Genomic DNA, 27,047 nt, shown 5'->3' with positions numbered 1-27,047 from the left:
CCAGCTACACTGCACTCAACCTGTGTGTGCCGGATCAGCATGTTAAAAACGGTGTCTCCAAGTAGACCAAGGGAAGAGGGGCTGCGGGGGCGGGAAGTGACACAGCAATGAATTAGGATGGCGGGATTGGCGGTGATGTTTCCAAATTTCCACTGTTGGGTTGTACAGCTTTTGAAATAAGCATTTAAAATGTATAGTTACTAAACAGGATTGCATCTACTCTTAGTCTAATTGCTATGTGTAGGTTAGTTTTGTCTCCCTGATTTTATTGTCATCCCCCAGGGATTGTTTCTGTTCTCCCGTGTTCCCAGAGCTTTCGGCGCATTGCTCAACACACGGTGTGCGTACTTGTTGATTTTAATGTATGTGTGTTTGCATATGTGCACAGCAACTGGGCAGCGGACGTGGGTGTGGGATGCACTGTGCATTCCTTCTCCTCATTCTTGTTCCTGTGAGCAGCTGCAGCCTGAATGCTTTCCCTTCGGGATAGGGGAGAGGCAGAACCGCTGACCCTTTAACAAGTTGTCCCTCACAAAACAGGTGTCTCCCCCGATTCTCCGTGGAGAGGGATGGCTGGATACTTAGTGACATCAGCCACGAGCCAATGGGAAGTCGGGCTCCAGCCGTCGCGCCAATGGGCGTCCGGGGGCGGGCCGGGTTTCCTGGGCGCCGGGCTGGCCGGGCTGGTCCTGCGGCCGCGGCTGAGTCTCCGCCGCTCGCGCTGCCCACCGCGGCTCCGGCGGGTCCAGGCGCAGTTCCCCGGCCCGCGAGGCTCCTGGCCCCCCGGCTCGAGCGCCTCCCGCCGCAGCGCAGCTCCCCCGCCGGCCGGGCTCCTGCGCGGCGCGGCTCATGCCCCCGGGCGCGGGGCGCACAGGCCGGCCGGCCGCCGCTGGGAAATAGGCCCCCGGGGGCGGCGGCGGCGGGGCCATGGCGCGGAGACCCCGGGCGCCGGCCGCCTCCGGGGAGGAGTTCTCCTTCGTCAGCCCGCTGGTGAAATACCTGCTCTTCTTCTTCAACATGCTCTTCTGGGTGAGTCTCGGGGTCGAGGGCACCTGGGCGGCGGGGTCCACCCGCGGGGTGGAGGGGTGTCCCGGAGTGCCCCACGCGCGGGAGCCGCACTGCCGAGTTTTCTGGGCTGACAGCACTTCGGGGGAATTCATCCTGGGGAGGGACATCCCGGGGACGCCGCGTCTGCAGGGGGCGTTGTAGGGAGGAGGGTATACCAGGGAATCAGTGAAGACTGATGGGTATTGTCGGGGTGTCGGAGGAGGGTCTGTGTCAGGCTAGAAATGTAGGTTTGAGGCAGCCTGTTGGCCCAAGGCGGACCCACTGGCACATTCATGAAGGGGGTCGGCGGCGGCAGGTGACTTTCAGGCCTGGGGGCCTGGAGGCCTGGAGGCCTGGCTGGCAAAGAAGAGGAAGGAAAAACCCAAACCTCTCTCCCCACCACTTCAGAGAAGATGGGTTATGGACATCATCTCTTCCTTTTGCAGGCCTCGCCTACCCCCACCTACACCCGCCCAAAGTCTGGGAAGAATCACCTCCAGGCGCAGATGTCTTGCCTTTCCCAGCACTGCCCCAAACTTTGCCCCCTCCCCGCCACCCTTCTCAGGGCCAGACTTCACCCCTGAAGCCTGACAGTCCCCAGTGTCTTTAAACAGGACCCCGTGTTGGGCTGGAGGGCCAGGAGTTCTTTCAGAATCTTCTGCTTGGGGTGGACAAAGTATTGGGCTGGGACTCGGGACACCTGGATTCCCATGCCACTCTGCCGTTCATTGTTGACTTGACCGACCTAAGCATGTATGTTCATGTCTGCAGGTCTTGGCTCCCTCCCCCACAAATCCAACCTAGTGTGATCAGGGGTGGCAGAAAGACTGCTGAAGCTGAGAACTGAGCTGAACCAGATCATGCAATGCCAGCTCGACCCTGTTTCCTGGCTAGAGAGTCCTGGAGGTTCTGGGGTGTGAGAACATAGGGCCGTCCTTCCTCCATTCACCTCCTCTTCTGGCTCCTACTACACCAGAGCTGCTGCTTCTAGAGCCCACCATCCTTCCCCATTTCAGCTGGAGACCTAAAGTTCAGACTTACAGGAGGGAAGAATTGAGTCTAAAATATATTTCCTAGGGGAGGGAGCAAAACAGACATCTGAGCCCTTTGCTGTAAAGGTTTCACAGGGCCCGTGGGGTGAAGTGCAGACACAAAGCACATAAGTGCTGGCCTGTTGGGACAAATGAGAGAAATTTCCGAGGGTGATGATGACAGCGCACTCAGCCATCATACTCCTGGGGAAAATGAAACTTGGGCTCCTATCAAATGCTCAGTTTTAGAACTGGAAAAACATTTTAGAAGACATCTTGTCCAGCATCTGTGTTTATGTCTATAAAATGTAGAAAACTAAAGCACAGAGATGTTAAATGTTTTGTCCAAGGTCCAACAGCTGGTTAGCAGGCTTGGTCTGGTGACCTTTCTACTGAACCACAGTGCCTCTGGGGGAAGTCCTCAGCGCAGATGGCTGCTGCTATAGCTGGGGTATTGGCAGTTTTAGTAGTCAACCAGTCAACCCAAGTTCCCATAGTCTAAGTTCTGCTTCAGCTGGAGGTTAGGAAAGAACAAGAAAATCCCTTACCACTCTGCCAGTGCTGAGAGTGTGCTAAGAGACTCCCCACCTATGGGCAAGTATCAGTGACGTCTCCTCTGTGCTCACTGAGTGTGCCAGGCCAGTGACGTGCCATCCTCGGAGCCAGCACTAGCATCTCAGGGACTTTAGGTCATCACTCTGACTTCCTTTATCTGCCGAGACTGTCTCCATTGGAGCCGTCGGCACCTCACCCTTGTCTGTGCTTGCCGGTGACAACAGCTGGGTGCATCTGTTACACTTGTGTTCCTGGTCTTCTTTTTTTTCTCGAGCTTCCCTACCCCTTACCTCCACCCTACCCCCCTTTTATCAGATAAATGACTTTGAGAGATCTCAGCCAGGAAAGAGTTTGGCTCCACAGACCCATTTACCTTGGTAAAAATGGTACATTCAAGGTCAGAAGACCCAGGTGGCCAAGCTAACACCACCCCAAATTAGAATAGAGCCCTTTCTTGGCCCTACAGTAGACTCATAAAAAATCGGAGGCTCTAGAAATAGCACACTGAAGGACAAGAGGCTCAGCATCTTTTTGGCACCAACTTACTGTGTGACCCTAAGCCAATGTATCTGTCTCTCTGACCTTAATCTTTCTCTTCTAAAGGAGAAACAATTTCTGCCTTAGTGAACTATTTAAGGATGAATGAATCATTTGGGGGACTGCTATCTTTTTTTTTTTGAGACAGAGTCTCGCTCTGTCACCCAGGCTGGAGTGCAGTGGCCGGATCTCAGCTCACTGCAAGCTCGGCCTCCCAGGTTTACACCATTCTCCTGCCTCAGCCTCCCGAGTAGCTGGGACTACAGGCGCCCGCCACCTCGCCCGGCTAGTTTTTTATATCTTTTAGTAGAGACGGGGTTTCACCGTGTTAGCCAGGATGGTCTCGATCTCCCGACCTCATGATCCGCCCATCTTGGCCTCCCAAAGTGCTGGGATTATAGGCTTGAGCCACTGCGCCTGGCCGACTGTTTTCTTTCTTCAAGACCTGGAGCTGGATCTAAGGATGAATCTCCCTGTGTCCTGATTGCCCTTCCTAGGGGACAGTACTTTTCAGGTCTTATTGAATGTCCCTTCTCCCCCAAACCCAGTGCTATACAGGTATATTCCATACAAGAGCAGCTGGAGAGAAAGGGCTGCTTCCCCAGATCTGGGGGCCATCTTTCTTCCTAGCCCCTCTTCAGGGACTGGTTCCCATGCTTTCTTTTTTGTAGACTTCTATCATCCTAATCAAATTCCGCTCTTCTGCCCAGGAAGCACCTATGGATGAGACGATGGTCAGCCCACACCCTTTGCAGGCAGAGTGCATGCTCTGGCCAGCTTCTGGAGTGGCCACGTGGCAGTGGTTATTGTGTCTGTGCCTGGAACCCACTAGGAAGGTGTCTGCATCCTCTGGGCTCACATTCAGTGGTGCTGGTGGTGATGGTGGCTATGTCTGCTCTTGCTCTTGAAGGCCTGACTCTTGGGGCATTTGGAGTCCGACTCAGAAAGCTAATTAATTTTGGGGAACGGGGACCAGTTCCTACTGTTTGTGTTTCAAATCTCACTTCCCCTTTGACCTGGGAGTTCTGATTTTCTTCCCGGAATCGTGTTGCTGGGTTACTGACTATGGGGATTCCATGGCCTGGAGTAGCTGCTCTAAGATCCTAAATGTTGTATTTAAATCAGTTAGGGCAGCTAATGAGCAGCTGCCTCTCCTCACCTCCCTCTGTGGGACAGCTTCTTGCAGAGAAAGACATTGGGGTGGTGCCTGCTTTATCAGTTTGGCCATGTGTTGTCAGGAACATTCAGTGCCACCCACCTCCTTCCTCACTGGTCCTTTTCCCACTGAGGGCAGCAGTTGGCTGGCTTTTGAGTCAGGCAGAGCCCAGAAGCTCAGACCTCCAGTTCCTGTGTCTCAGCCCAGGCTTCCCTAGCAGCTATGCCTCAGGACTCCCATGGCACCTTCTGTATTCTTCGATTGTCACATCCCTTACCTGTGCTGCAATTGTGTTTACTTCTCCGTCTCCCCCTCTAGATTTCGGGATCTCGAGGCTGAGCACAGCCCTGTTCACCTCTGGATCCCCGGCACCCAGCTGCGTTTGGCATACATTGGGTGCTTATTAAATGTTTATTGGATGGCGAGTGAGAGGGCAAACCCCACAGGGTAGAGGCATGGTGCCCATCCTCCCTCCCTCATGGACACTGGCCTGTAAAGATGCAGCTCAACCTGGGGTCCTTGAGCACTCTTGGTGATGAGGTACCCAACTGTGTTCTCCTCTGTGATGGGTTTGGTGGCCTGGCATCCCTTCCCTTAAGCTAGGTCAGAAACATGGCAGCCATCCCCTCCTCAGAGCCACACGTACCTACTGTCTACAGCATGTGGATTTTCTCACTTCCACTGCTATATATATGGACCTCCATTCAGGTCTTCTATAGGCTGAGCCGAGCCATCGGTAGGGCATCTTCTTCAAGAAATCCACTCTCCCATGCAGGACTACTGTATTGAAGTCCTTGGGCACTCAGAATCACCCAGACCACTCTCAGCACCATCTCTTTTCATCTGGCTCAAAAATCATGAGGATATAACCAGGCATCAAGCCAGGCAAAAACCTCTTCTAAGTGGCAGGGGCCCTTTCTGCCATCCAACCTCCTCATCCTATACTTCCAAATACACTAGGAGGTAGAGCCCATCACCTCCTTCCCCCCACCCCCCATCTTCCCCGTAGACTTGGCTGGCTTCAATAACTGAAGATAGTCAGATGCTTTTTATAAAAACAACAAAAATTACAAAATATGGGAAATGAAGACAAGAACAATCTCCTTTGCTATGCAGGTCGCATGCACACCTTCTTAACTCCCCAGCAGCTTTGTTTGCCTTGTACCAGGTGGAAAACCATAAACTTAAAGCAGCCTTTAAAAAGAAAAAAAGAAGGCTGGGCACAGTGGCTCATGCCTGTAATCCCAGCACTTTGGGAGGCCGGGGCAGGTGGATCACCTGAGGTAAGGAGTTCAACACCAGCCTGATGAACATGGTGAAACCCCATCTCTACTAAAAATGCAAAAATTAACTGGGCATGGTGGTGCACACCTGTAATCCCAGCTACTTGGGAGGCTGAGGCAGGAGAATCACCTGAACCCGGGAGGCGGAGATTGCAGTGAGCCAAGATCACGCCATTGCACTCCAGGCTGGGCGACATAAGCGAAACTCCATCTCGAAAAAAAAAAAAAAAAGGAAAAAGAAAACATAGAATGCCTCTCAGATCTTGGTAGGAGGCTAGTGCAAGGCCGTCCCTCCAGGGCTGTGAGTTTGAATGCTTATTTACTGCAAGCCCTTGCTAGACCTCCCTTCCTCTTTCTTAACCTTGGAAGAACAAAGTCAGCCATGGCCTGAGGAAGATGCCAAAGGCTTGGCCCCAGACATTGTTGAGGAAGAAGCCCTGTGAACTCCTCCACTTCAGAGAGACAATGTCCCCCAATCCGGAGGGAGAGCGCTGAGAGCCAGCCTCACATGGACAGCCGCCACCTCAGACACCTGTAACAGCAGCGCCATGGAGAGCACAGAAAGACCAGTATGTGAAGGTCATGGGCAGGGAGAGAAGTGGCCCTGCTCTGGGGCCACAGGCTGAAAGTTCTTTGGCTTCATCCAGATATAAGGGTAGGGAGGACCGAGAAACCAGAGGTGGAGACCACTGCCTTACCCACTTCCCTCTGAGCAGGGACAGGGTTTTGATTGCCACACAGGGAACCACTTTACCCTCAGCTGTCTCCACCATCACCTTCAAAAGAGGAGGAAAAGAGATTCTAAGGAGGGGGTGTGGACCCTGAGACAGTCGGGTGCCACTGCTTCTTGTAGCCTGGGCTTTGGACTATGGAAGACAGACAAGGCTAGGGCTTTCCCTGGAAGCTGCACCTGGGAGTGGCCCCCCTGTGGCAATGCCATGCCTTCCCTTTTCAGAGTGCTGTTCCAGAGACTTCCCTCTGAGCCACCTCCTGGGCCCTGCTGGCACCCTATCCCTCCCCACCAGCTGCAATCTTCCTTCCCCTGCCTGAGCCCTAGCCCATTTGGAGATTATCAGCTGTTCCCCCAAGGGAACCACAAGCAGCTGCTTCTTATCTCCCATGACGGCTGAGGTGAATATGCAAAATCCTGGGGGTGCTGAGAGGCAGAGATAGGAAAGCAACCAAGTGGCCAAGCTCATGAGGCTTTGGGGACATCCAGACCTAGGTTCCAGTCCCACTTCAGCCGCTCACTAGCCAAGTGAACTGAGGAAAGTTGCTGGAATTCTCTGAACATCATCTCTATAAAATTGAGATCCTAATGCCCTCTTGGATTTGTGGCCAGAATTAAATGAGACAGTGTTTAGCCCAGCACCTGGTCCTTGGCACTCAACAAAAAGTAATGCCACTGCTGTCCCTGTAAACGCTCCTAGAGGTCACCTGCTGGGGGTGGACGTGGAGGGTGAGGCTGAGTGCTCCTCCAGGGAGGATGAAAGACTGGCAAGCAGACAGGGACTGGCTAGGGAAGGGCCAGCCTTTGCTCAGCCCTCTTTGCTCACGTTCTTACCATAACAAAGGAAGACTAAAAACAAAGGAAGAAAATTAAAGAGAAAAGAAAAAAAGCTCAGCAGGAGACAATCATTATTGGTAGCTTTATATTTTTTAGTTTATGGAGAAATTTCCTATTTATCCCATGAACAGAGCCACACTGTTGTCTCCGGGGGCCTTCCCTAGGAATCTAACTGAATCTAACTGTGAGGAAACATCTGCTTCTCAAGGCTTGTCCACCACCTTGGTCTTTTAACATTTTTATTTACGTATTTATTTGTTCATTTGTTTGTTTGTTTAGACATGGTCTTGCTCTTTAACCCAGGCTGGAGTGCAGTGATGGGATCACAGCTCACTGTAGCCTCAACTGCCTGGGTTCAAGCAAATGTCCCACCCCATCCTGTTGAGTAGCTCAGACTGCAGGCATGCATCACCATGCCCGGCTACTTTTTTTTTTTTTTTTTTTTTTAGAGACTGGTCTCACTATGTTGCCCAGACTGGTCTTCAAATCCTGGCCTCAAACGATCTTCCCCACTTTGGCCTCCCAAAGTGGTGGGATTATAGGCATGAGCCACCATGCCCGGCCCTACCTTGGTCTTAAAATGCAATCCAGTAGAGATGGACTCTGGGAACGAATTTGCCTGTAATTATTGGCATTCGGGCATAAGAACCAGGAGAACAACCTTTGTTCAGGACCTCAAGTTGAGGCCCTGCAACCTTTCCTCTCTGAAGTACTGTCTTACGGGATGGAATAAGGGTTTCTCCTTTTAAACATTAAATCATGACTATTTTTTCCAAATTTGCAAGAAAAAAAGTCAAGATGAGAAAATTTTCTTCATCTTCTCCTTTCTTCCATGAACATTAGTACCTGCAGCTGTTTATCTGCCTGCAAGTCCTAACAAAAGGCAAACAGAAGAGGACAAGTAGCAACTATTATGGAAAACTAGGAAACGATTTATTTAGAGTATTGCCTGTGTTGTTTTATGAAACGCAGAGACATACACCTAGCAGCCACATCTCTTAGTAAAATTGTTCCTTAGTTCTGTAATAGAAATTAATGTTTGTCTCCTCACATGATACAGTGAGTTGGACATTGCAGTATCTGTGTAATATTCCTGTCAAATATGTGTAATCTGAATATAACTGTGAGGAAACAGCCAAATAAATCCAAATCAAGGGACGTTCTGCAAAACAATTGGCCGAAACATAAAAACTGTCAGTGTCCAAAGAAGTGTCAGAACAAGTGTTGGGAAGGATGAGAAGACATTGGAACCCTCACACATGGCTAGTGGGGAACTAAAAAGGCACAGTCGCTGTGGAAAACAGTTTGGCAGATCCTTAAAAAATTAAACATAGAATTACCATGTGACTCAGCAATTCCTAGGTATAGAGAACTTTGAAAACAGATGTTCAAACAAGAACTTTTACACAAGTGTTCATAGCAATACTATCCACAGCAGGCAAAAGGTGGAAACAACACAAATGTCCACCAATGGAGGAATGGAGAAACAATTGTGTTATAGTCACACAACCAAGTATTACTCAGCAATAAAAGGAAATGAAGTTGGCAGGGCACGGTGGCTCACGCCTGTGATCTTTTGGAGGCTGAGGCGGGCGGATCACTTGAGGTCAGGAGTGGCCTGGCCAACATAGTGAAACCCCGCCTCTACTAAAACTACAAAAATTAGCTGGGCATGGTGGCACACACCTGTAATCCCAGCTGCACAGGAGGCTAAGGCACAAAAATTGCTTGAACCTGAGAGGCAGAAGTTGCAGTGAGCTGAGATTGCACCACTACACTCCAGCCTGGGTAACAGAGCGAGACGCCATCTCAAAAAACAAACAAACAAACAGGAAATGAAGTTGTAACACATGCTGCAACACAGATGAATCTTGAAAACATTCTGCTAAGTGAGCTAGGTGCAGTAGCTCATGCCTATAATCCCAGCACTTTGGGAGGCCGAGGCGGGCAGATCATCTGAGGTTGGGAGTTCAAGACCACCCTGACCAATATGGAGAAACCCCATCTCTACTAAAAATACAAAATTAGCCAGGTTTGGTGGCACATACCTGTAATCCCAGCTACTCAGGAGGCTGAGGCAGGAGAATGTCTTGAACCCGGGAGGCGGAGGTTGCAGTGAGCCAGAGATTGCGCCATTGCACTCCAGCCTGGGCAACAAGAGTGAAACTCCGTCTCAAAAAAAGAAAAAAGAAAGCATTCTGCTAAGTGAAAGAAGCCAGACACAGAGGGTCACATAGTGTGTGATTCCAATGACAGGAAATGTCCAGAATAGGCAAACCCATAGATACTGAAAGCAGATTTGTGGTTACCAGGGGCTGGGGTCAGAGGACGGGGTGATGGAAATGGGGAGTGATGGTTTAATGGGTACAGAGTTTCTATTTGGGGTGGTGATAAAGCACTGCACCCTGATGGTGGTGATGGTTGCACAGTCATGTGAATGTACTGAAGGTCATTGAACTGTTTACTTTAAAATGTCTAAAATGGTACATTTTGTGTCACGTGTATTTTACCATAAATTTTAGTCAGTGTCTTAAAGACCAAAAACAAAGGAAGAAAATTAAAGAGGAAAGAAAGCCAAGAGACTGTTCCAGGCTGAAGGAGATTTAATCTCTAAATGCATGATCCTTGATTGGATCCTGGATAAGAAACAAAAAAAAGGTTACAAAAGACATTTTGGGGATAATTGCAGAAAGTTACATATGGACTGTAAACTAGGTCACAGTAATAGTGTATTAAAGTTTAAAAAAGAGGTCAGGTGCAGTGGCTCACGTCTGGAATCCCAGCACTTTTGGAGGCCATGGCGGGTGGATCACTTGAGCCCAGGGGTTCAAGACCAGCCTGGGCAATATTGTGAAACCTTGTCTCTAAAAAAAATTTAAAAATTAGCCCAGTTGGTAGCACATGTCTGTAGCCCCAGCTACTCAGGAGGCTGAGGCAGGAGGATTGCTTGAGCCCAGGAGGTCGAGACTACAGTGAGCCCTTGATTGTGCCACTGTACTCCCACCTGGGTGACAAAGCGAGACCCTGCCTCAAAAAAAAAAAAAAAGAAGAATATGACAAAATCTATAATGTGCACCAGTAGAGCACTGTGACTTCCCAGTGTTCTGTCACTTGAACAATTTTAAGATCCACTACCTTAGCCAAGCCTGGTGGCTCATGCCTGTAATCCCAGCACTTTGGGAGACCAATGCAGGAGGATGACCATGTGCCAGGAGTTTAAGACCAGCCTGGGCAATCTAGCAAGATCCAATCTCTACAAAAAATTTAAAAATTAGGTGAACATCGTGGCATGTGCCTGTACTCAGGAGGCTGAGGCAAGATAATCTCTTGAGCCCAAGAGGTTGAGGCTGCAATGAGCTATGATTGTACCACTGCCCTCCAGCCTGGGCAACGCAAGAGTGAGACCTTGTCTGTTGGGTGGGGGTGGGGGAGGGGGGAAGATCCACTGCCTTAAGTTTTGGTGTGATTGATGGGAAATCACCCAGATTAAAGTTTGTAAAACTGTATGCAAGTTAACCCTAGTTTATGAAAATCTGATATTAAAAAATGTATAGGCTGGGTGTGATGGCTCACACCTGTAATCCCAGCACTTTTGGAGGCTGAGGCAGGTGAATCACCTGAGGTCAGGAGTTTGAAACTAGCCTGGCCAACAGGATGAAACCCAGTCTCTACTAAAAATACAAAATTAGCTGGGTGTGGTGGCTCATGCCCGTAATCCCAGCTACTTGGGAGGCTGAGGCAGGAGAATCGCTTGAACCTGGGAGGCGGAGGTTGCAGTAAGCCGAGATCTTGCCGTTGCACTCCAGCCTGGGCAACAAGAGCGAAACTGTCTCAAAAAAAATAAATAAAAATAAAAAGTGTGAACTAATAAATTGGGTGGGGGGTGGTAATAGACTATTTTTTAAGAACAGTTTTACAGAAAAATTGAGAAGATAGCACAGAGATGGACATTTCTCAAAAAAACAAAAATTAAAACTACTAGACAATCCAGCAATCCCACTACTGAGTGTTTATCCAAAGGAAAATAAATGAATATATTGAAGAGACATCTGCAATCCCATGTTACTGCAGCACTATTCACAATAGCCAAGAAATGGAATCACCTTAAGTGTCCATCTACAAATGAATGGATATGGAAAATATGATTCATATACATAATGGGATATTATTCAGCCATAAAAAAGCACGAAATCCTGTCATTCACAACATAGATAGAACTGGAGGTCATTATGTTAAGTGAAATAAGCTGGGCACACAAAGACAAATATTGCATGTTCTCACTCATATTTGAGAGCTAAAAAAGTGAAACTCATAGAGGTAGAGAATATAATAGTAGTTACCAGAGACTGGGATCCAGGGTCAGGAGGATGAAAAGAGGCTGGTTCATAGGTACCAACATATGGTTACATAGAAGGAATAAGTTCTAGAGTTCAACAGCACAGTAGGGTGACTATAGTTGAGAACAATATATTGTAGTTTTCAAAATAGATTTAAAATGTTTCTAACACAAAGAAATGATAAATGTTCAAGGTGGTGGATGTTCTAAATACCCTGATTTGATCATTAAACACTGTACTCATGTATCAAAATATCATACGTTTCCCATAAATACATACAATTTACGTATATCAACTAAAAACATGTTAAGATAGTATTGAGAGTTCCCATATATCCCATACTCAGTTTTCCCTGTTATTAACATATTTTTTTTTTTTTTTTTTTTTTTTTGAGACGGAGTCTCGCTCTGTCGCCGGGGCTGGAGTGCAGTGGCCGGATCTCAGCTCACTGCAAGCTCCGCCTCCCGGGTTCCCGCCATTCTCCTGCCTCAGCCTCCCGAGTAGCTGGGACCACAGGCGCCCGCCACCTCGCCCGGCTAGTTTTTTGCATTTTTTAGTAGAGACGGGGTTTCACCGTGTTAGCCAGGATGGTCTCGATCTCCTGACCTCGTGATCCGCCCGTCTCGGCCTCCCAAAGTGCTGGGATTACAGGCTTGAGCCACCGCGCCCGGCCTATTAACATATTAGTATGATAAATTTGTTGTAATTAATAGTATTATCATTGTGGTCTACACTTTATTTTTTTTTTTTTTTTTTCATTTTTATTTAATATCCTTCTGTTCCAGAATCCTATTCAGGATACTACATTACTTTTTTCTTTCTTTCTTTCTTTTTGAGACAGGATTTTGCTGTGTTGCCCAGGCTGGAGTGCAGTGGCACAATCATGGCTCACTGCAGCCTCAACCTCCTGGGGTCAAGTGATCCTCCTGCCTTAGCCTCCCAAGTAGCTGGGACTGCAGGTGCACACCACTATGGCCAGATTATTTTTATTTTTATATTTTGTAGAGACAAAGTCTATGTTGCCTAGGCTGGTCTCAAACTCCTGAGCTCAAACCATCCTCTGCCATCGAAAAGTTCTGGGATTCCAGGTGTGGCCCACCATGTTCTGCCCTACATTACATTTAATTGTCATGCCTCCTTAGGTTCCTCTTGGCTGTGACAGTTTCCTAGACTTACTTTGTTTTTAATGACCTTGACCATTTTGGGGAGTGCTGGTCAGGTTTTTTTTTTTTTTTTTTTGAGGCGGAGTCTCGCTCTGTCGCCCGGACTGGAGTGCAGTGGCCAGATCTCAGCTCACTGCAAGCTCCGCCTCCCGGGTTTACGCCATTCTCCTGCCTCAGCCTCCTGAGTAGCTGGGACTACAGGCGCCCGCCACCTCGCCCGGCTAGTTTTTTGCATTTTTTAGTAGAGACGGGGTTTCACCGTGTTAGCCAGGATGGTCTCGATCTCCTGACCTCGTGATCCACCCGTCTCGGCCTCCCAAAGTGCTGGGATTACAGGCTTGAGCCACCGCGCCCGGCCAAGGTCAGGTATTTTGTAGAATGTCCCTTTATCGGAACTTGCCTGCTGTTTTTCTCATCATTATAATACTGGGGTTATGGCTTTTGGGAGAAAGACCAGAGAAGTAAAGTGCCACTTTCATCACATCACATCACATCACACAAGTGATTTGGCAACATGATCATTGTCGATGTTGGCCTTGATGGCCTCGATGAAGTAGTGTTTATCAGGTTCCTCCGCTGTAGAGTTAGCCTTTCCCCCTGTGTTCCGCACTGTGCTCTTTGGAAGAAAGTCACTATGCACAGTCTGCACTGAAGGAGTAAGGAGTTAAGCTCTACCTCCTTGAGAATTATTTGAAATTCTTCTACGTGGGAGATTTGTCTTTTCTGCACTATTCATTAAGTCATTTATTTATATCAGCATGGGCCCACAGATGTGTATTTTTTATTTTGGGTAATAATTCAATATTTCTTTATTTTGACACTCAAATCATTCTAGCCTTGGCCATTGGGAACTCTTTCAGTTCCCTTCTGTGTCCCTTTGGGGTGCTCACATTGATGGGGATAGTGATGTGGGGAATTCATGTTTGTTTCTTCGTGAGCATTTCCTTTCTTTGGGGCACTACAAGATGCCCTAGGCTCATCTTGTGCCTCTCCTGCCCCCATCCTAGAACCAGCCACTTCTCCAAGGAGCCCAGGGGATGGCTATTTTCATTACAAGGTGATTACTCACCTTACATAGAGATAATGGTACTGGTGTGTGCAAATTATTTTATGTAATTTGACTGACAACTTTTCAGGAACATATATTTTGCTAAAAGCTAGACTCAGCCATTTTAAAAGTTGTATCTAGCTCTTAAAAGTTTCCAGCTAGGCTTCATTCTAGTCAGAATGTGAAAAGCTATCGAAAGAAGAGAAATGTCTTTATCTCCATACTCGTCGCAAAAGGAGGTCATTCATGATATTGTGAGGTGCTATAAGGATTTTACAGAAAATTCTGACCTAGCGGAAAGAGTTCCAGAATGAGATTGGGAGGTTGGATTTGGTCCAGATGGTGCACTGCACCCATATGCACTTGATTAAGTGTTACTTCCACTCTTTTGGCCTCATCTATAAAAAGAGGTGAGTGGCCAAACCCACTTCTAAATTTCTGTTCACCTCCAAATGTGATGCTATGAACAGCAGCAGCAGCACTAACTTTGGAAAGGCAGTAGCTTTGAGGAATCCAGGGTGGGAAGTGGGGGCAGGAATGCGGGTGTGCAAGGTCAAGCTGTGAAATGCAGAATTTGAGAGCTCAGGGGAGAGATATCATTAATGATCGTATTAAATATTAATAATATTAAAGACTTTTTTTTTTTTTTGAGACGAAGTCTTGCTCTGTCGCCCAGGCTGGAGTGCAGTGGTGTGATCTCCTCTCACTGCAAGCTCCACCGCCTTCTGGGTTCATGCCATTCTCCTGCCTCAGCCTCCCGAGAAGCTGGGAGGTGCCTGCCACCATGCCCAGCCAATTTTTTTGTATTTTTAGTAGAGACGGGGTTTCACTGTGTCAGCCAGGATGGTCCTGATCTCCCGACCTTGTGATCCACCCGCCTCGGCCTCCCAAAGTGCTGGGATTACAGGCGTGAGCCACTGAGCCCGGCCGACTTAATCTTGATTTTAATGTAGCCTGCATCTGTGGCTCTAGATCCCTGGCTGATTGTTCTTTAGGCTTGTAGGTTCTCAGACTTGGCTGCACATTGAAATAACCGAGAACACATTCAGAAATACTGTTGCCTGGGTCCCAATGCCAAAGATTCTGATCCACTTGGTTTGGGATGCAGCCTAGGCATTAGCAGTTTTTTAAGCCTCTCTCCCAACAACCCTAAGTCCCAGGCGACTCTAATGGCAGCCAAAGTTGAGCATATGCTTTCAGCTATAAATGCTCTTGCCCCTCCACCATATAGCACATGGATTAAGGGTCCTCAGTGTACTGTCTGAATAGCAGCAGATGAATTGGATTTGGATAATGTATTAGTTTCCTGTTGCTGCTGTAACAAATGACCACAAACTCAGTGGCTTAAAACAACACAAACTAATTTTCTTATATTTCTGGTGGCCAGAAGTCCAAAACGGGTCTCACCGGGCTAAAATCAAACAGGTCTCACCAGGCTAAAATATGGCAGCACTGCATTCCTTCAGGAAGTGCTAGGAGGGACCCGCCTCCTCGCTTGCTCCAGCTTTTAGAGGCAGCCCTCATTCCTGCATCCATAGCACCACAGCAGTCCAGCCTCTGCCTGCATTGTCATCTCCTTCTCTGACTCCGGCCCTCTTGCCTCCTTCTTGGAAGGTCTTTTGTGATTGTATTGAGTCCTCGGGGATAATCTCCCTAGCTCAGAATTGTTAATCACATTTGCAAAGTTCCTTTGGCCGTGAAAAGTAACACATTCACAGGTTCCAGGAATTAGGACATGGACATCTTTGAGGGGACATTATTCTCTCTACCATAGATAGAGACAGAGCAGCTGCTGTAATTACAGGCCCATAAATAGAGTTAACTTACTCTATGATGTGTGGCATCTCTTTACTTTGCCCGTTTTTTCAACTTTTATTTTAGGTTCAGAGGTACATGTGCAGTTTTGCTATATAGGTAAATTGTGTGTCATAGGGTGATATTTCATAAGCCAGGTAATAAGCATAAGTAGTTTTCCATCTTCTCCTTCCTCCTGCCCTTCACTCTCAAGTACATGTGTCCATGTGTACTCAATGTTTAGCTCCCACTTACAAGTGAGAACACGTGGAATTTGGTTTTCTGTTCCTGGGTTAATCTGCTTAGGATAATGGCCTCCAGCTGTATCCATGTTGCTGCAAGGACAGGACTTCATTGGTTTTTATGGCTGCATAGTATTCCATGGTGTATATGGACCACATTTTCTTTTTTCTTTTCTTTTTTTTTAGACAGAGTCTTGCTCTTTCTCTAGGCTGGAGTGCAGTGGCATGATCTTGGCTGACTGCAACCTCCGCCTCCTGGGTTCAAGTGATTCTCCTGCCTTAGTCTCCTGAGTAGCTGAGACTACAGGCACGTGCCACCATGCCCCGCTAATTTTTGTATTTTTAGTAGAGATGGGGTTTCACCATGTTGACCAGGATGGTCTCGATCTCTTGACCTCATGATCCACCTGCCTGAGCCTCCCAAAGTGTTGAGACTACAGGTGTGAGCCACTGTGCCCGGTCCCACATTTTCTTTTCTTTTTTTTTTTTTGAGACGAAGTCTCACTGTGTCACCCAGGCTGGAGTGCAATGGCGCGATCTCGGCTCGCTGCAACCTCCGCCTCCAAGGTTCAAGTGATTCTCCTGCCTCGCCCTCCGGAGTAGCTGGGACTACAGGCATGTGCCGCCATGTCCGGCTAATTTTTGTGTTTTTAGTAGAGATGGGGTTTCACCATGTTGGCCAGGCTGGTCTCAAACTCCTGACCTCATGATCCACCCACTTTGGCCTAAGTGCTGGGATTATAGGCGTGAGCCACCACGTTTGGCCCGGCCCCACATTTTCTTTATCCCGTACTGTTGGTGGGCATTTGGGTTGATTCCATGCCTTTGCTATTGTGAAGAGTGCTTGTTTGGCCTTTGTTGTTTTATCTATACTACGATTTAATCAGAGAACATCTTTGTGGAAAATTATACACCCTGGTGAAAATTTAACGTGAAAAACAATGAGAACCTGGGAGCAACAGAAATCAAGAGCAGATACACATTTTTCAATAGTTCAGTTAAATGACACTCAGAACTGTAATTGGCTGTGATGGGTTTATTTTATTTTATTTTATTTTATTTTATTTTATTTTTTGAGTCAGAGTCTCCCGGGCTGGAGTGCAGTGGCGCAATCTCGGCTCACTGCAAGCTCTGCCTCCCGGGTTCATGCCATTCTCCTGCCTCAGCCTCCCAAGTAGCTGGGACTACAGGCGCCCGCCACCTCGCCTGGCTAATTTTTTGAAGTTTTAGTAGAGACAGGGTTTCACTGTGTTAGCCAGGATGGTCTCAGTCTCCTGACCTCATGATCCGCCCGCCTCAGCCTCCCAAAGTGCTGGGATTACAGGCGTGAGCCACGGCGCCCGGCCTGTGGTGGGTTTTAAATGGCTGACAGAGATGCTCACTCACTGTGGCGGTGGACTGGCCACCAGGCCTGGGGAATGACTGGCATCTCTGTCGTGTAGTTTCCCTGCCTCCCCCATGCTCTGTGAGCCTGGCAGTGCTGTGGGACAAGGCGCCAGCTGGCACCTGCAGCTCTACTAGCAGCTTCCTCCCTCCTGGACAAAGAGTATGAAGGCTGGCAATAACACTTTGGGCCCTGAGTTAGAGGCATGGTCAAATGATGTGAGGTGGGAAGAGACCGGGGCTAGCCGGGTGCCGTGACTCACACCTGTAATCCCAGCACTTTGGGAGGCTAGGGTGGGAGGATCAATTGAGCCCAGGAGGTCAAGGCTGAAATGAGCTATTATCATGCCACTGCACTCCAGCCTGAGCAATAGCACAAGACCCTGCTCCCCCACCCTGCAAAAAAGAGGGGGCTGTACATACAGGCAGAGAAGAGTTCTGGAAGATGTGGTTTTGGATAATGATTGCCATTTACTGCTGAAGGCACCTGCCATCCCCTGCCAGATAGCAGAGAACCTTCAACAAGGAGTCCTACAGGAAAAAATGTCTTTGTACCGAGGGACTCATCTGACCCTATTACCTGTTCTGGGGGCCTAGCTCCCTTCTTCCACCAAAGCCCCATGGTGGCTCTTTCCAGCTACTTTCTGTCTTGCAGGACAGTGGTGTCTAGCCAGCCATCTCCTTCCCCACTGAGTTGGTCAAGACCCTGTTGCTGAGAACTCTCTCCTGCCAGAGCTTGGCCCCATCTGTTGCCATGGCAACAGCCAGCTGCTGCTTAGCACCAGCCTGGAGACTGGGCACAAAAAAGGGTAGCCAAGGGAAGTAGGCACTGGGGCTGCCCTGCACCCCTGGAGACCTGGGGGTTAGGGGGCAGATAAGGCCCCTTTGGGGTCTCCTATTAGTCTCTGATGGGTTTGTTCTCTCAGGGAGAAGCCACAAAATTTGAAAGATCTAAACTCCTCTCTATTCCTCCACAATGGAATCAGAGTTTGTGAAGATAAAGGTTCCTTTGCCAAGGCAGTTCCAGTGCTTACACACATACACTCACACACAGTCCTTCACATTGGAGTGCACTTTCTTTTTGTACTTGACACGATATTGACATCTAAGAGGGCTAGAGAGCTGGGAATATGCAACCACCCAAGCCTGCTTTAGGTATAAAACCTGCCCTTTGATGCAGATAGATTTGAATTCAAAACTTTTCCATTTCTATGTGACCCTGGGCAAGTTAACTATAAATAATGATAGGTAATATTTATTGTCAGGCATTGTGTTAAATGCTTTCTATGCATTATTTTATTTGATTCTTACAGTAATCTTATCAGTTGTTTGTTCTTACTTCCCATCCTCAGATACAGAAACTGAGGCTCAGAAATTTACCCTTTATGTACCCAAGTTTGACTCGCTCTGAAGACTGTGTTCTTTTTAATTTTTAACTTAAATTTTTTAGAGACGGGGTCTCACTCTGTCACCCAGGCTGGAGTGCCATGGCACAGTCATGGCTCACTGCAGCTTTGCACTCCTGGGCTCAAACCATCCTTCTGCCTTAGCCTCCTGAGTAGCTGGGACTACAGGTGCACACCACTGCACCCAGCTAATTATTATTTTGTGTCTGCATCTAGAGACAAGCTCTCACTATGTTATCCACGCTGGTCTCAAACTCCTGGCCTCACGTTGATTCTCCTACCTTGGCCTCCCAAAATGCCCAGCCTGAAGCCCATATTCCTAATCACTGTTTAGTATTAACCCTGGATTGCCTTAATGTCCTCATCCGTAAAATGGGCATAATATCTGCCTCACAACCTAATTGTGTTGTGAGGACTGAATGAATAATGAAAAATATAATATGAGTAAAAGTGTCTCATGGAGGCTGGGTGTGGTGGCTCACGCCTGTAATCCCAGCAGTTTGGGAGGCTGAGGCGGGCGGATCACAAGGTCAGGATATCAAGACCATCCTGGCTAACACAGTGAAACTCTGTCTCTACTAAAAATACAAAAAAAAATTAGCCGGGCATGGTGGCGGGCGCCTGTAGTCCCAGCTACTTGGGAGGCTGAGGCAGGAGAATGGCATGAACCTGGGAGACAGAGCCTGCAGTGAGCTGAGATCACGCCACTGCACTCCAGCCTGGGCAGCACAGTGAGACTCCATCTCAAAAAAAAAAAAAAAAAAAAAAAAAGTCTCATGGAGGTAAAGCCCTGGCAGATTCTATCAGCAGAATCACTGGGGAGGTGAAAGATGCTCACCTTTGAGTCCTAGGAAAGTTGTCCTTCTGCTCTCCTCGGTTACTCACGGCATTCAGGGCTCTGTGGTTTCCAGAATCTCAGGGTCTGGTTCTTTCCCTGTCTCCACAGGTGATTTCCATGGTGATGGTGGCTGTGGGTGTCTACGCTCGACTGATGAAGCATGCAGGTGAGCTGTAGCTCTCCCTCCCTGCCCCACCTTGTGCCATGCCCCTTCCCCCTCTGCCTCCTTCAGCCTGGCCCTCACACATTAGCTATGGTGCTGAAGGAGGCAGCCTCCCTGGAGCCAAATCTTCATGGTCTACTTAGGTGTGAGACCCCCTCCATACCAGTGCCCCTGGATTTCCCTGAGCCCCTCTGAGTCTTCCAGGATATGCCTACATTTGAGACTTAGGAAGTGTCTGAGAAAGAAGCTAGGCCCCTGGGAGCAGACAGTCATCAAGGGCTTTAGCCCGTCCCTAGCTCTGTTCTGGAGAAACCCAGCCACCATTCCTATTTCACCACACAAGTCTCCAGGAAATAGAATCTGCAAAGCTGGTAAGGCTAATGCCATTCTAATTCTTTTCTAGAGGGAAAGCAGCCCCTCCTCTCTTAAGCCCAGGAATGAAGGCTTTTATTTCGTTAGTTTCTCAAATTAAATGCCACAACCCTTCTGGCCCCTTTTTGGTTCTCCCCCTGGGACAGGGGTGCTGCCTCCCCTTAACCTTCATCCAACCATACTGGAGATTCCCCCACCAGGGGAAGGAGAACAGTTTGGGGCACCCTCCCACCCCCTCCATGGGTTCCTCAGTGGGCACCGGGCTCAGGCTGAGGTCCGGCTCCTTCTCCAGAAGCAGCCCTAGCCTGCCTGGCGGTGGACCCTGCCATCCTGCTGGTCGTGGTGGGTGTCCTCATGTTCCTGCTCACCTTCTGTGGCTGCATTGGGTCCCTCCGCGAGAACATCTGCCTCCTGCAGACGGTGAGTGGTCAAGGCCCCACAGGAAAGACCCTGGCCCTCTCCCCATCATGCCTCTTAGCCTCCTAGGGCCCTTTGGTTTCCTTGTCCCACCCTACCCCCAGGCCTGTGCTGTCCACTCCTCAGTGCAGAGCTCAGCCCAGGTGACCCAGCACAGGGTGGCCACCCCCAGGACAGTGTCCCAGAGGCAGCTGCCTTTCTCACGTGTGGGGCATCTGGGAGAATTGCCTGGCAGCTCCCAGCATCCTCATGGCCCTGGGAAGGGCCGCTGCCCTGAGTGGTCCCAGACACCTCCTCTTCCTGCTGCTCCACAGTTCTCCCTCTGCCTCACCGCCGTGTTCCTGCTGCAGCTGGCCGCTGGGATCCTGGGCTTCGTCTTCTCAGACAAGGTAATGCTGGGAGCCAGGAGGCCTCCTCAGGTGTGACCCAGAGGGAGGAAGGAAAGTTCCTGCCCATATTTAGCCTGGTTAATAACCACAGTGCTCCTTCCTTGAGAAACATCAGCCATCGAAAAGTTCGTTAAGGGTGAATGAATAGCCTGTAAGCTCATCATATTTGAAGAGAATTTTAAGATCATAAGGTGCTTTCCTCTGACAATCTGAGAAGCTAACAGGGAAGTAAATTATACAAACACAAAGTTAAAATAATTTAGAAACTTTAATGGCAAATGACAGAATCAAACTCAATAATCAAGTGGGCCACTCTTACTTCTTTTAAAAATTGTTTATTGAGATAAACAGAAGGAAGGAAGGAAGGAAGGGGGAAGAGAACAAGATTTTGTTTTGAGGTTTTTTTCTTTTTTCTTTCTTCTTTTTTTTTTGTGCAGAGGGGGGCGGTTGTTGTTTTTGTTTTTTGAGAGATGGGAGTCTCACTAGGTTGCCCAGGCTGGCCTTGAACTCCTGGGCTTAAGTGATCCTCCTGCCTCCATCTCCTAAGTATCTGGGATTACAGTTATGTGCCACCACGCTTGGCTTAAGAAAAGTTTTTTTTTGTTTTTTTTTTTAAGACGAAGTCTCTCTGTTGCCCAGGCTGGAGTGCAGTGGTGCAATCTCGACTCACTGCAAGCTCTGCCTCCCGGGTTCATGCCATTCTCCTGTCTCAGCCTCCCGAGTAGCTGGGACTACAGGCACCCACCACCACACCCAGCTAATTTTTTGTATTTTTAGTAAAGACGGGGTTTCACCATGTTAGCCAGGATAGTCTCGAACTCCTGACCTCCTGATTCACCTGCCTCGGGTGCTGGGATTACAGGTGTGAGCCACCGCGCCTGGCCACGAAAATGTTTTGAACAATGCTTGCCATATCTGGAAATGGTCTGCCACTCAGTGACATTCCTTTTTAAGAACCAGAATGCCTTTCCCAAAAGGCAAATGATTGCCAAGGGCAGAGTACAAAACTATGGAAAGAAAATTTGAGAAAAGTAGTGGGGCAGGAAGGAAGAGACTATGGTAGAAAATTATGAAATTGGGCCAGGCGCAGTGGCTCATGCCTGTAAACCCAGCATTTTGGGAGGCTGAGGCGGGCAGATGACTTGAGGCCAGGAGTTTGAGTCTAGCCTGGCCAACATGTCAAATCCCTGTCTCTACCAAAACACACCAAAAAAATTAGCTGGGTGTCAGGAGACTGAGGCATAAGAATCGCTTGAACCCAGGAGAAGGAAGGTGCAGTAAGCTGAGATCGCGCCACTACACTCCAGTCTGGACGACAGTAAAACTGTGTTCTAGAGAAGAAAAAAAAGAAAAGAAAAGAAAAGAGAAAAGAAGAGGGGAGGGGTAGGGAGGGGAGGGGAGGGGAGGGACGGGAGGGGAGGGGAGGGGAGGGGAGGGGAGAAGAGAAAATTATGAAATCGAGAGCCGCTGAGTTAATTCCGAATTTCCTAGTCTTCCTGGCTTAGAAAGATCCTGAAATGATGTATTTAATAGCTGAGTCTAAAGAGATGCAATTATCTCGTGTCCACTAGAGGGCAGTGCCTCAGCTCAGTAAGCTACTTTCTGCTAAAAAATTAAAAATCAATTTGTTTTCATCAGTCAACAAGTATTTTGTGATAGTAGCATTCAGAGATAGATATGCATTGGAATATCTTGAAATGTGTCTCTGAAAAGCTTCAACAGCAGGTCCAGCATTTCTCCTGCCCACTGGTACCTGAGGGCCTTGGGATGGATGGGCTTTGGAACTGAACTGGCTGTCTTCCACCATTAGGACTCAGTTCTGATTTCAAGGCAGACTCAATTAAGAAGGATGACCCCTGTCTACTGTTATTTTTGCAGGAAGGAGCAAGTTAGGGATTAGTCCTCTGTTCTGATTCCTTGCCCATGTCTCCGGCAGGCTCGAGGGAAAGTGAGTGAGATCATCAACAATGCCATTGTGCACTACCGTGATGACTTGGATCTGCAGAACCTCATTGATTTTGGCCAGAAAAAGGTATGGGTCAGCCAAGTGGTCTGGGGGACTGTGGGTAAAAGTGAACGTCTTCCCAAGAGTTGCCTCACCCTCTATGCCTGTGGAGCTCTTCGTTACCTGCCAGGTAATGGCTTCTGGGAAGGGGTTTGGCAAAAAAACATACGTAGCAGAGTGCTTTAAACGTACTTTTAAAGACACGGAACAGTATATATTGTAATCTACTGTGTTATAAGTGGTTACCTACAGGGGGATGAGGAACTGCGCAGATTCTTGAATATTACCTCTTCGAAAGTGACATTTTTGGCTGGTCCGAAGGGAGTGAGTTATCTCATTTGATTGTTCACTGTCAGCTACAGATTGAACTCCTTGTTCTACTCTTCCGCCCTCTCCCCATTCCACTTCTGCACTTGACTAAACTAAAAAAAAGAAAGTTACATTTTAAAAATTGTGATAAAATTTACATAATGTAAAATTTACCATTTTTAAGCATGCAGATCTGTGGCATGAAGTACCTTCAATTGTTGTGCAGCCATCACCACCATCACCTGAACAAACGCTCATCTTCTCCAGCTGAAACTCTGTATCCATCAAACACAAACTCCCCATTTTCCTCTCTTGAAACTCTGTATCCATCAAACACAAACTCCCCATTTTCCTCTCTTGAAACTCTGTATCCATCAAACACTAACTCCCCATTTTCCTCTCTTGAAACTCTGTATCCATCAAACACTAACTCCCCATTTTCCTCTCTTGCAACTTTGTATCCATTAAACACTAACTCCCCATTTTCCTCTCCTGAAACTCTGTATCCATTGAACGCTAACTTTCCATTTTCCTATCCCCCAGCAACCACTATTCTACTTTCTGTCAGTAAATTTTACAACTCTAGGTACCTCAAATGAGTGGACTTACAGTGTTAATGCTTTTTTGAGTGGCTTATTTCACTTAGCGTGTCTTCAAGTTTCATCTCTATTGTAGCATGTGCCACAACTTCCTTCCTTTTGAAGGCTGAATAATACTCCACTGTATGTATATGCCACATTTTGTTTATCTATTCCTTCACCAGTGGAGACAGGGGTTGCTTCCACCTTTTGGCTATTGTGAACAAGGCTGCTATGAATCAAAAGTTAACATTTAGGCCAGGCATGGTAGCTTACACCTGTAATCCCAGCACTTTGGGAGGCCAAGGCAGGCAGATCATTTGAGGTCAGGAGTTTGAGACTAGCCTGGCCAACATGATGAAACCCTGTCTCCACCAAAAATACAAAACTTAGCCGGGTTTGGTGGCGCACACCTGTAGTCCCAGCTACTCAGGAGGCTGAGGTATGAGAACAGTTTGAATTTGGGAGGTGGAGGTTGCAGTGAGCCGAGATCGTGCCATTGAACTCCAGCCTCGGTGACAGAAAGAGACTCCGTCTCAAAAATAAATAAGTAAAAAATAAAAAGCTAACTTCCCCCCCCCCCAGAAAGAGTCTTGCTCTGTCACCTAGGCTGGAGTGCAATGGCATGATCTTGGCTCACTACAACATCCGCCTCCTGAGTTCAAGTGATTCTCCCTGTCTCCGCCTCCTGAGTAGCTGGGATTATAGGTGCCCCCCAAATCACACCCAGCTAATTCTTGTATTTTTAGTAAATATGGGGTTTTGCCATATTGGCCAGGCTGGTCTTGAACTCCTGACCTCAGGTGATCCGCCCGCCTCGGCCTCCCAAAGTGCTGGGATTACAGGCGTGAGCCAAGCACCTGGCCAAAAAAGTTAACTTTTAAGTAAAAGTGCTTTGAGACAAGTCCTGAGTTCCCCTTTCTCTGGTGCAATAGACACTTGACTTTGAGATCCAGTTTGCTCTCATGGAATAATGATGGACTCACAATATTGAAGATTCCTCTCCTGTGTTTTCTCTATCTTAAGGAGAAGTTTTTCAGCACTGATCCTTTAATTATATCAGTCAATACTTTTGATCACTTCCATTTGCCTGCAAAGCCAAAAACTTCTCTTAAGAAGATTATAGCTGACTATGTAAAACAAAATATATGTACAACTGTAATACCAACAAGCACAGTGGTAAGTTATAACCAGATATACAAAGTAATAGAAATTAAGAAGTGAGAATATCTTCAGGCGAAGGCGACTGGGAAGCCAAAGTTCCCAGTGGGAGCTTCCTATAGACTTTTGGTGGCTCTGAGAATTCCCCTTGTCACCTCAGTGTGAGGGGTGGGTAATTGTTAACCTCTGGTGGCTTTTGTTGCAGTTTAGCTGCTGTGGAGGGATTTCCTACAAGGACTGGTCCCAGAACATGTATTTCAACTGCTCGGAAGACAACCCCAGTCGAGAGCGCTGCTCTGTGCCTTACTCCTGTTGCTTGCCTACCCCTGACCAGGTAAGCCAGCATCCCACCTCACTTCCTCCTGGGCAGCGAGCTGAGTCACTTTCTGATGGGGGCAGCTTCTATTGGGAATATCCATCCCCCAGCTTAACCAGTCATGTGGGACAGGTGTCAGGTGTTCCCATTCACCCCAGCTTGATGCTTCTGTTAAACTCGCACTCCTGTAGCCCACATGGAGTTCAGAAGATACAGATTTAACTTTTAAGTTCAGGTTCAGTACCTGTGCAGATTTGTTATACAAGTAAACTTGTGTCTTGGGGGTTTGTTGCACAGATTATTTCACCACCCAGAGCAAATAGACCTGGACCCTGACCTCTCAGAGGAAGGGAAGTCTGCATTTGGCAACTTCCATCCCAACATCCTCCACATATATTCCCTGACAATTTAGGAGTTTAGGAAGGGTGTTCCGGAAGCCCATCAGCTAAGGCCCCAAACAAAAAGTTATTGGAATTAGAGTCCCAACTGGCTTTTCAACTCTTTCCCCAGGCAGTGATCAACACTATGTGTGGCCAAGGTATGCAGGCCTTTGACTACTTGGAAGCTAGCAAAGTCATCTACACCAATGGCTGTATTGACAAGTTGGTCAACTGGATACACAGCAACTTATTCTTACTTGGTGGTGTGGCTCTAGGCCTGGCCATCCCCCAGGTAACTTACCCTGTGAGACTTGTGGGTCCCACACACTCTGTAAAGACTCCTTTGTTTTGGGGAAGGCCCTCGGGGATCAGTGAGGGTGTCAGGCACTGACATGGCTGAGGGTGGGGAAAGGGATAGTGCTGGCCGCACTGGAAAGATCGAGCCAGGGAAAACAAAACCATCACTCACTGCTGAGGGCCCAATTCCTTCTTGCCTCTCCCAGCTGGTGGGAATTCTGCTGTCCCAGATCCTAGTGAATCAGATCAAAGATCAGATCAAGCTACAGCTCTACAACCAGCAGCACCGGGCTGACCCATGGTATTGAGAATCCATCCTGCACCTCCTCACCATGGCAACTGGCAAGCCTCATCAACCAACAGCAGCGGGTGCTAAGAACAGCACCAAATGGAGATTTGGATTCCAGCCCCCCAGTGACAGCCCAGTGGGAAGAAGCAAACTCCAGATGGACAGAAGGCAGGGTGCACAGGTGGCTCCGGTCTCAGGAGGATGTGCCCCCTCTCCCCCATCCCAGCCCTCAGCATTGTGGGATAGTGATACCCTTAAGTGTTTGGGTTTATGTTTTTAGTTTTGTTTGGGAAACAGCAGTTGCACAGAGAGTTACGGTGTAGTGCTGCTGCCGTTTCACCGAGGCACTGCCACCACCAGCTCTATCAGGGATGCTCCTGAGCTTGGCGGACATACTTAGATCCTAACGTGCCAGTGAGACCTGGCTGTGGAGAGTTGCACTGGCAGCCCTGCCTGGAGTTCAGTTGGCATGATACCAGCTCCAGAAGGGAATGGAGTGGAGCAGACAGTGAGGAGCGAGCCTGGGGGCCGGCTGGGGACAGCCGTATGTGCTAGCTGGGAGTGGAGGGGGATATGTTTACCAAATGCCTGCCCTGCCATCCTCCCAGGTAGTCAGAGTGAGCTACATCCTGCCCCGCCTTCATTTCCATGGAAACATAGCAGCTAGGGCACGGGGTACAGCAGCAGCCAAATTCTTCCCCACCTCCTCTACTTTGAAAAAAAGTTTGGAACCCTGGTCCCTATACTCTGCAGTCAGAAGTGGGACTGAGCCATACATGCCCTTGAATTCCTCCCTGTCTGGCCCTCCCTCTCCAGCAAGTGGGGTTTTCTTTAACTTGGCAGTGTGCAGAGGAGAAGTGGTAACATCCCCACCCCATTCCCCTGCATCGGAGCTCAGTATTCCTGCAGGGTAAGAGGTAGGAATCTTGCTGGGACGAGCGGAGCCAGAAGTGGCAATAAAAAACGTGTTGACCTGGGCTACGC

General features: G+C 48.3%; 1 protein-coding gene across 2 annotated transcripts; it reads left to right on the top strand.

The window, feature by feature from the left end:
• Window positions 1-662: 662 nt before the first annotated feature.
• On the top strand, window positions 663-27,044 carry TSPAN33 (tetraspanin 33). 2 transcript variants are annotated; one of them, XM_033191945.1, is made up of 8 exons: window positions 663-1,029; window positions 19,496-19,553; window positions 20,215-20,342; window positions 20,654-20,728; window positions 22,665-22,760; window positions 24,987-25,115; window positions 25,608-25,769; window positions 25,981-27,044. In XM_033191945.1, the coding sequence occupies exons 1-8, from the start codon at window positions 928-930 to the stop codon at window positions 26,080-26,082; spliced, it is 852 nt and encodes a 283-aa protein (XP_033047836.1). In that variant the 5' UTR covers window positions 663-927; the 3' UTR covers window positions 26,083-27,044. The 2 variants fall into 2 exon arrangements, with proteins under 2 accessions (XP_033047836.1, XP_033047837.1); XM_033191946.1 differs by having other exon boundaries at window positions 788-1,029; window positions 20,218-20,342.
• The last annotated feature ends 3 nt before the right edge of the window (window positions 27,045-27,047 follow it).

Source organism: Trachypithecus francoisi, unplaced genomic scaffold (assembly GCF_009764315.1).
Source record: "Trachypithecus francoisi isolate TF-2019V2 unplaced genomic scaffold, Tfra_2.0 Lachesis_group4, whole genome shotgun sequence".
NCBI lineage: Eukaryota > Metazoa > Chordata > Mammalia > Primates > Cercopithecidae > Trachypithecus > Trachypithecus francoisi.
Note: the sequence above shows the minus strand (reverse complement) of the source record. Positions and strands in the feature narration are given on the sequence as shown.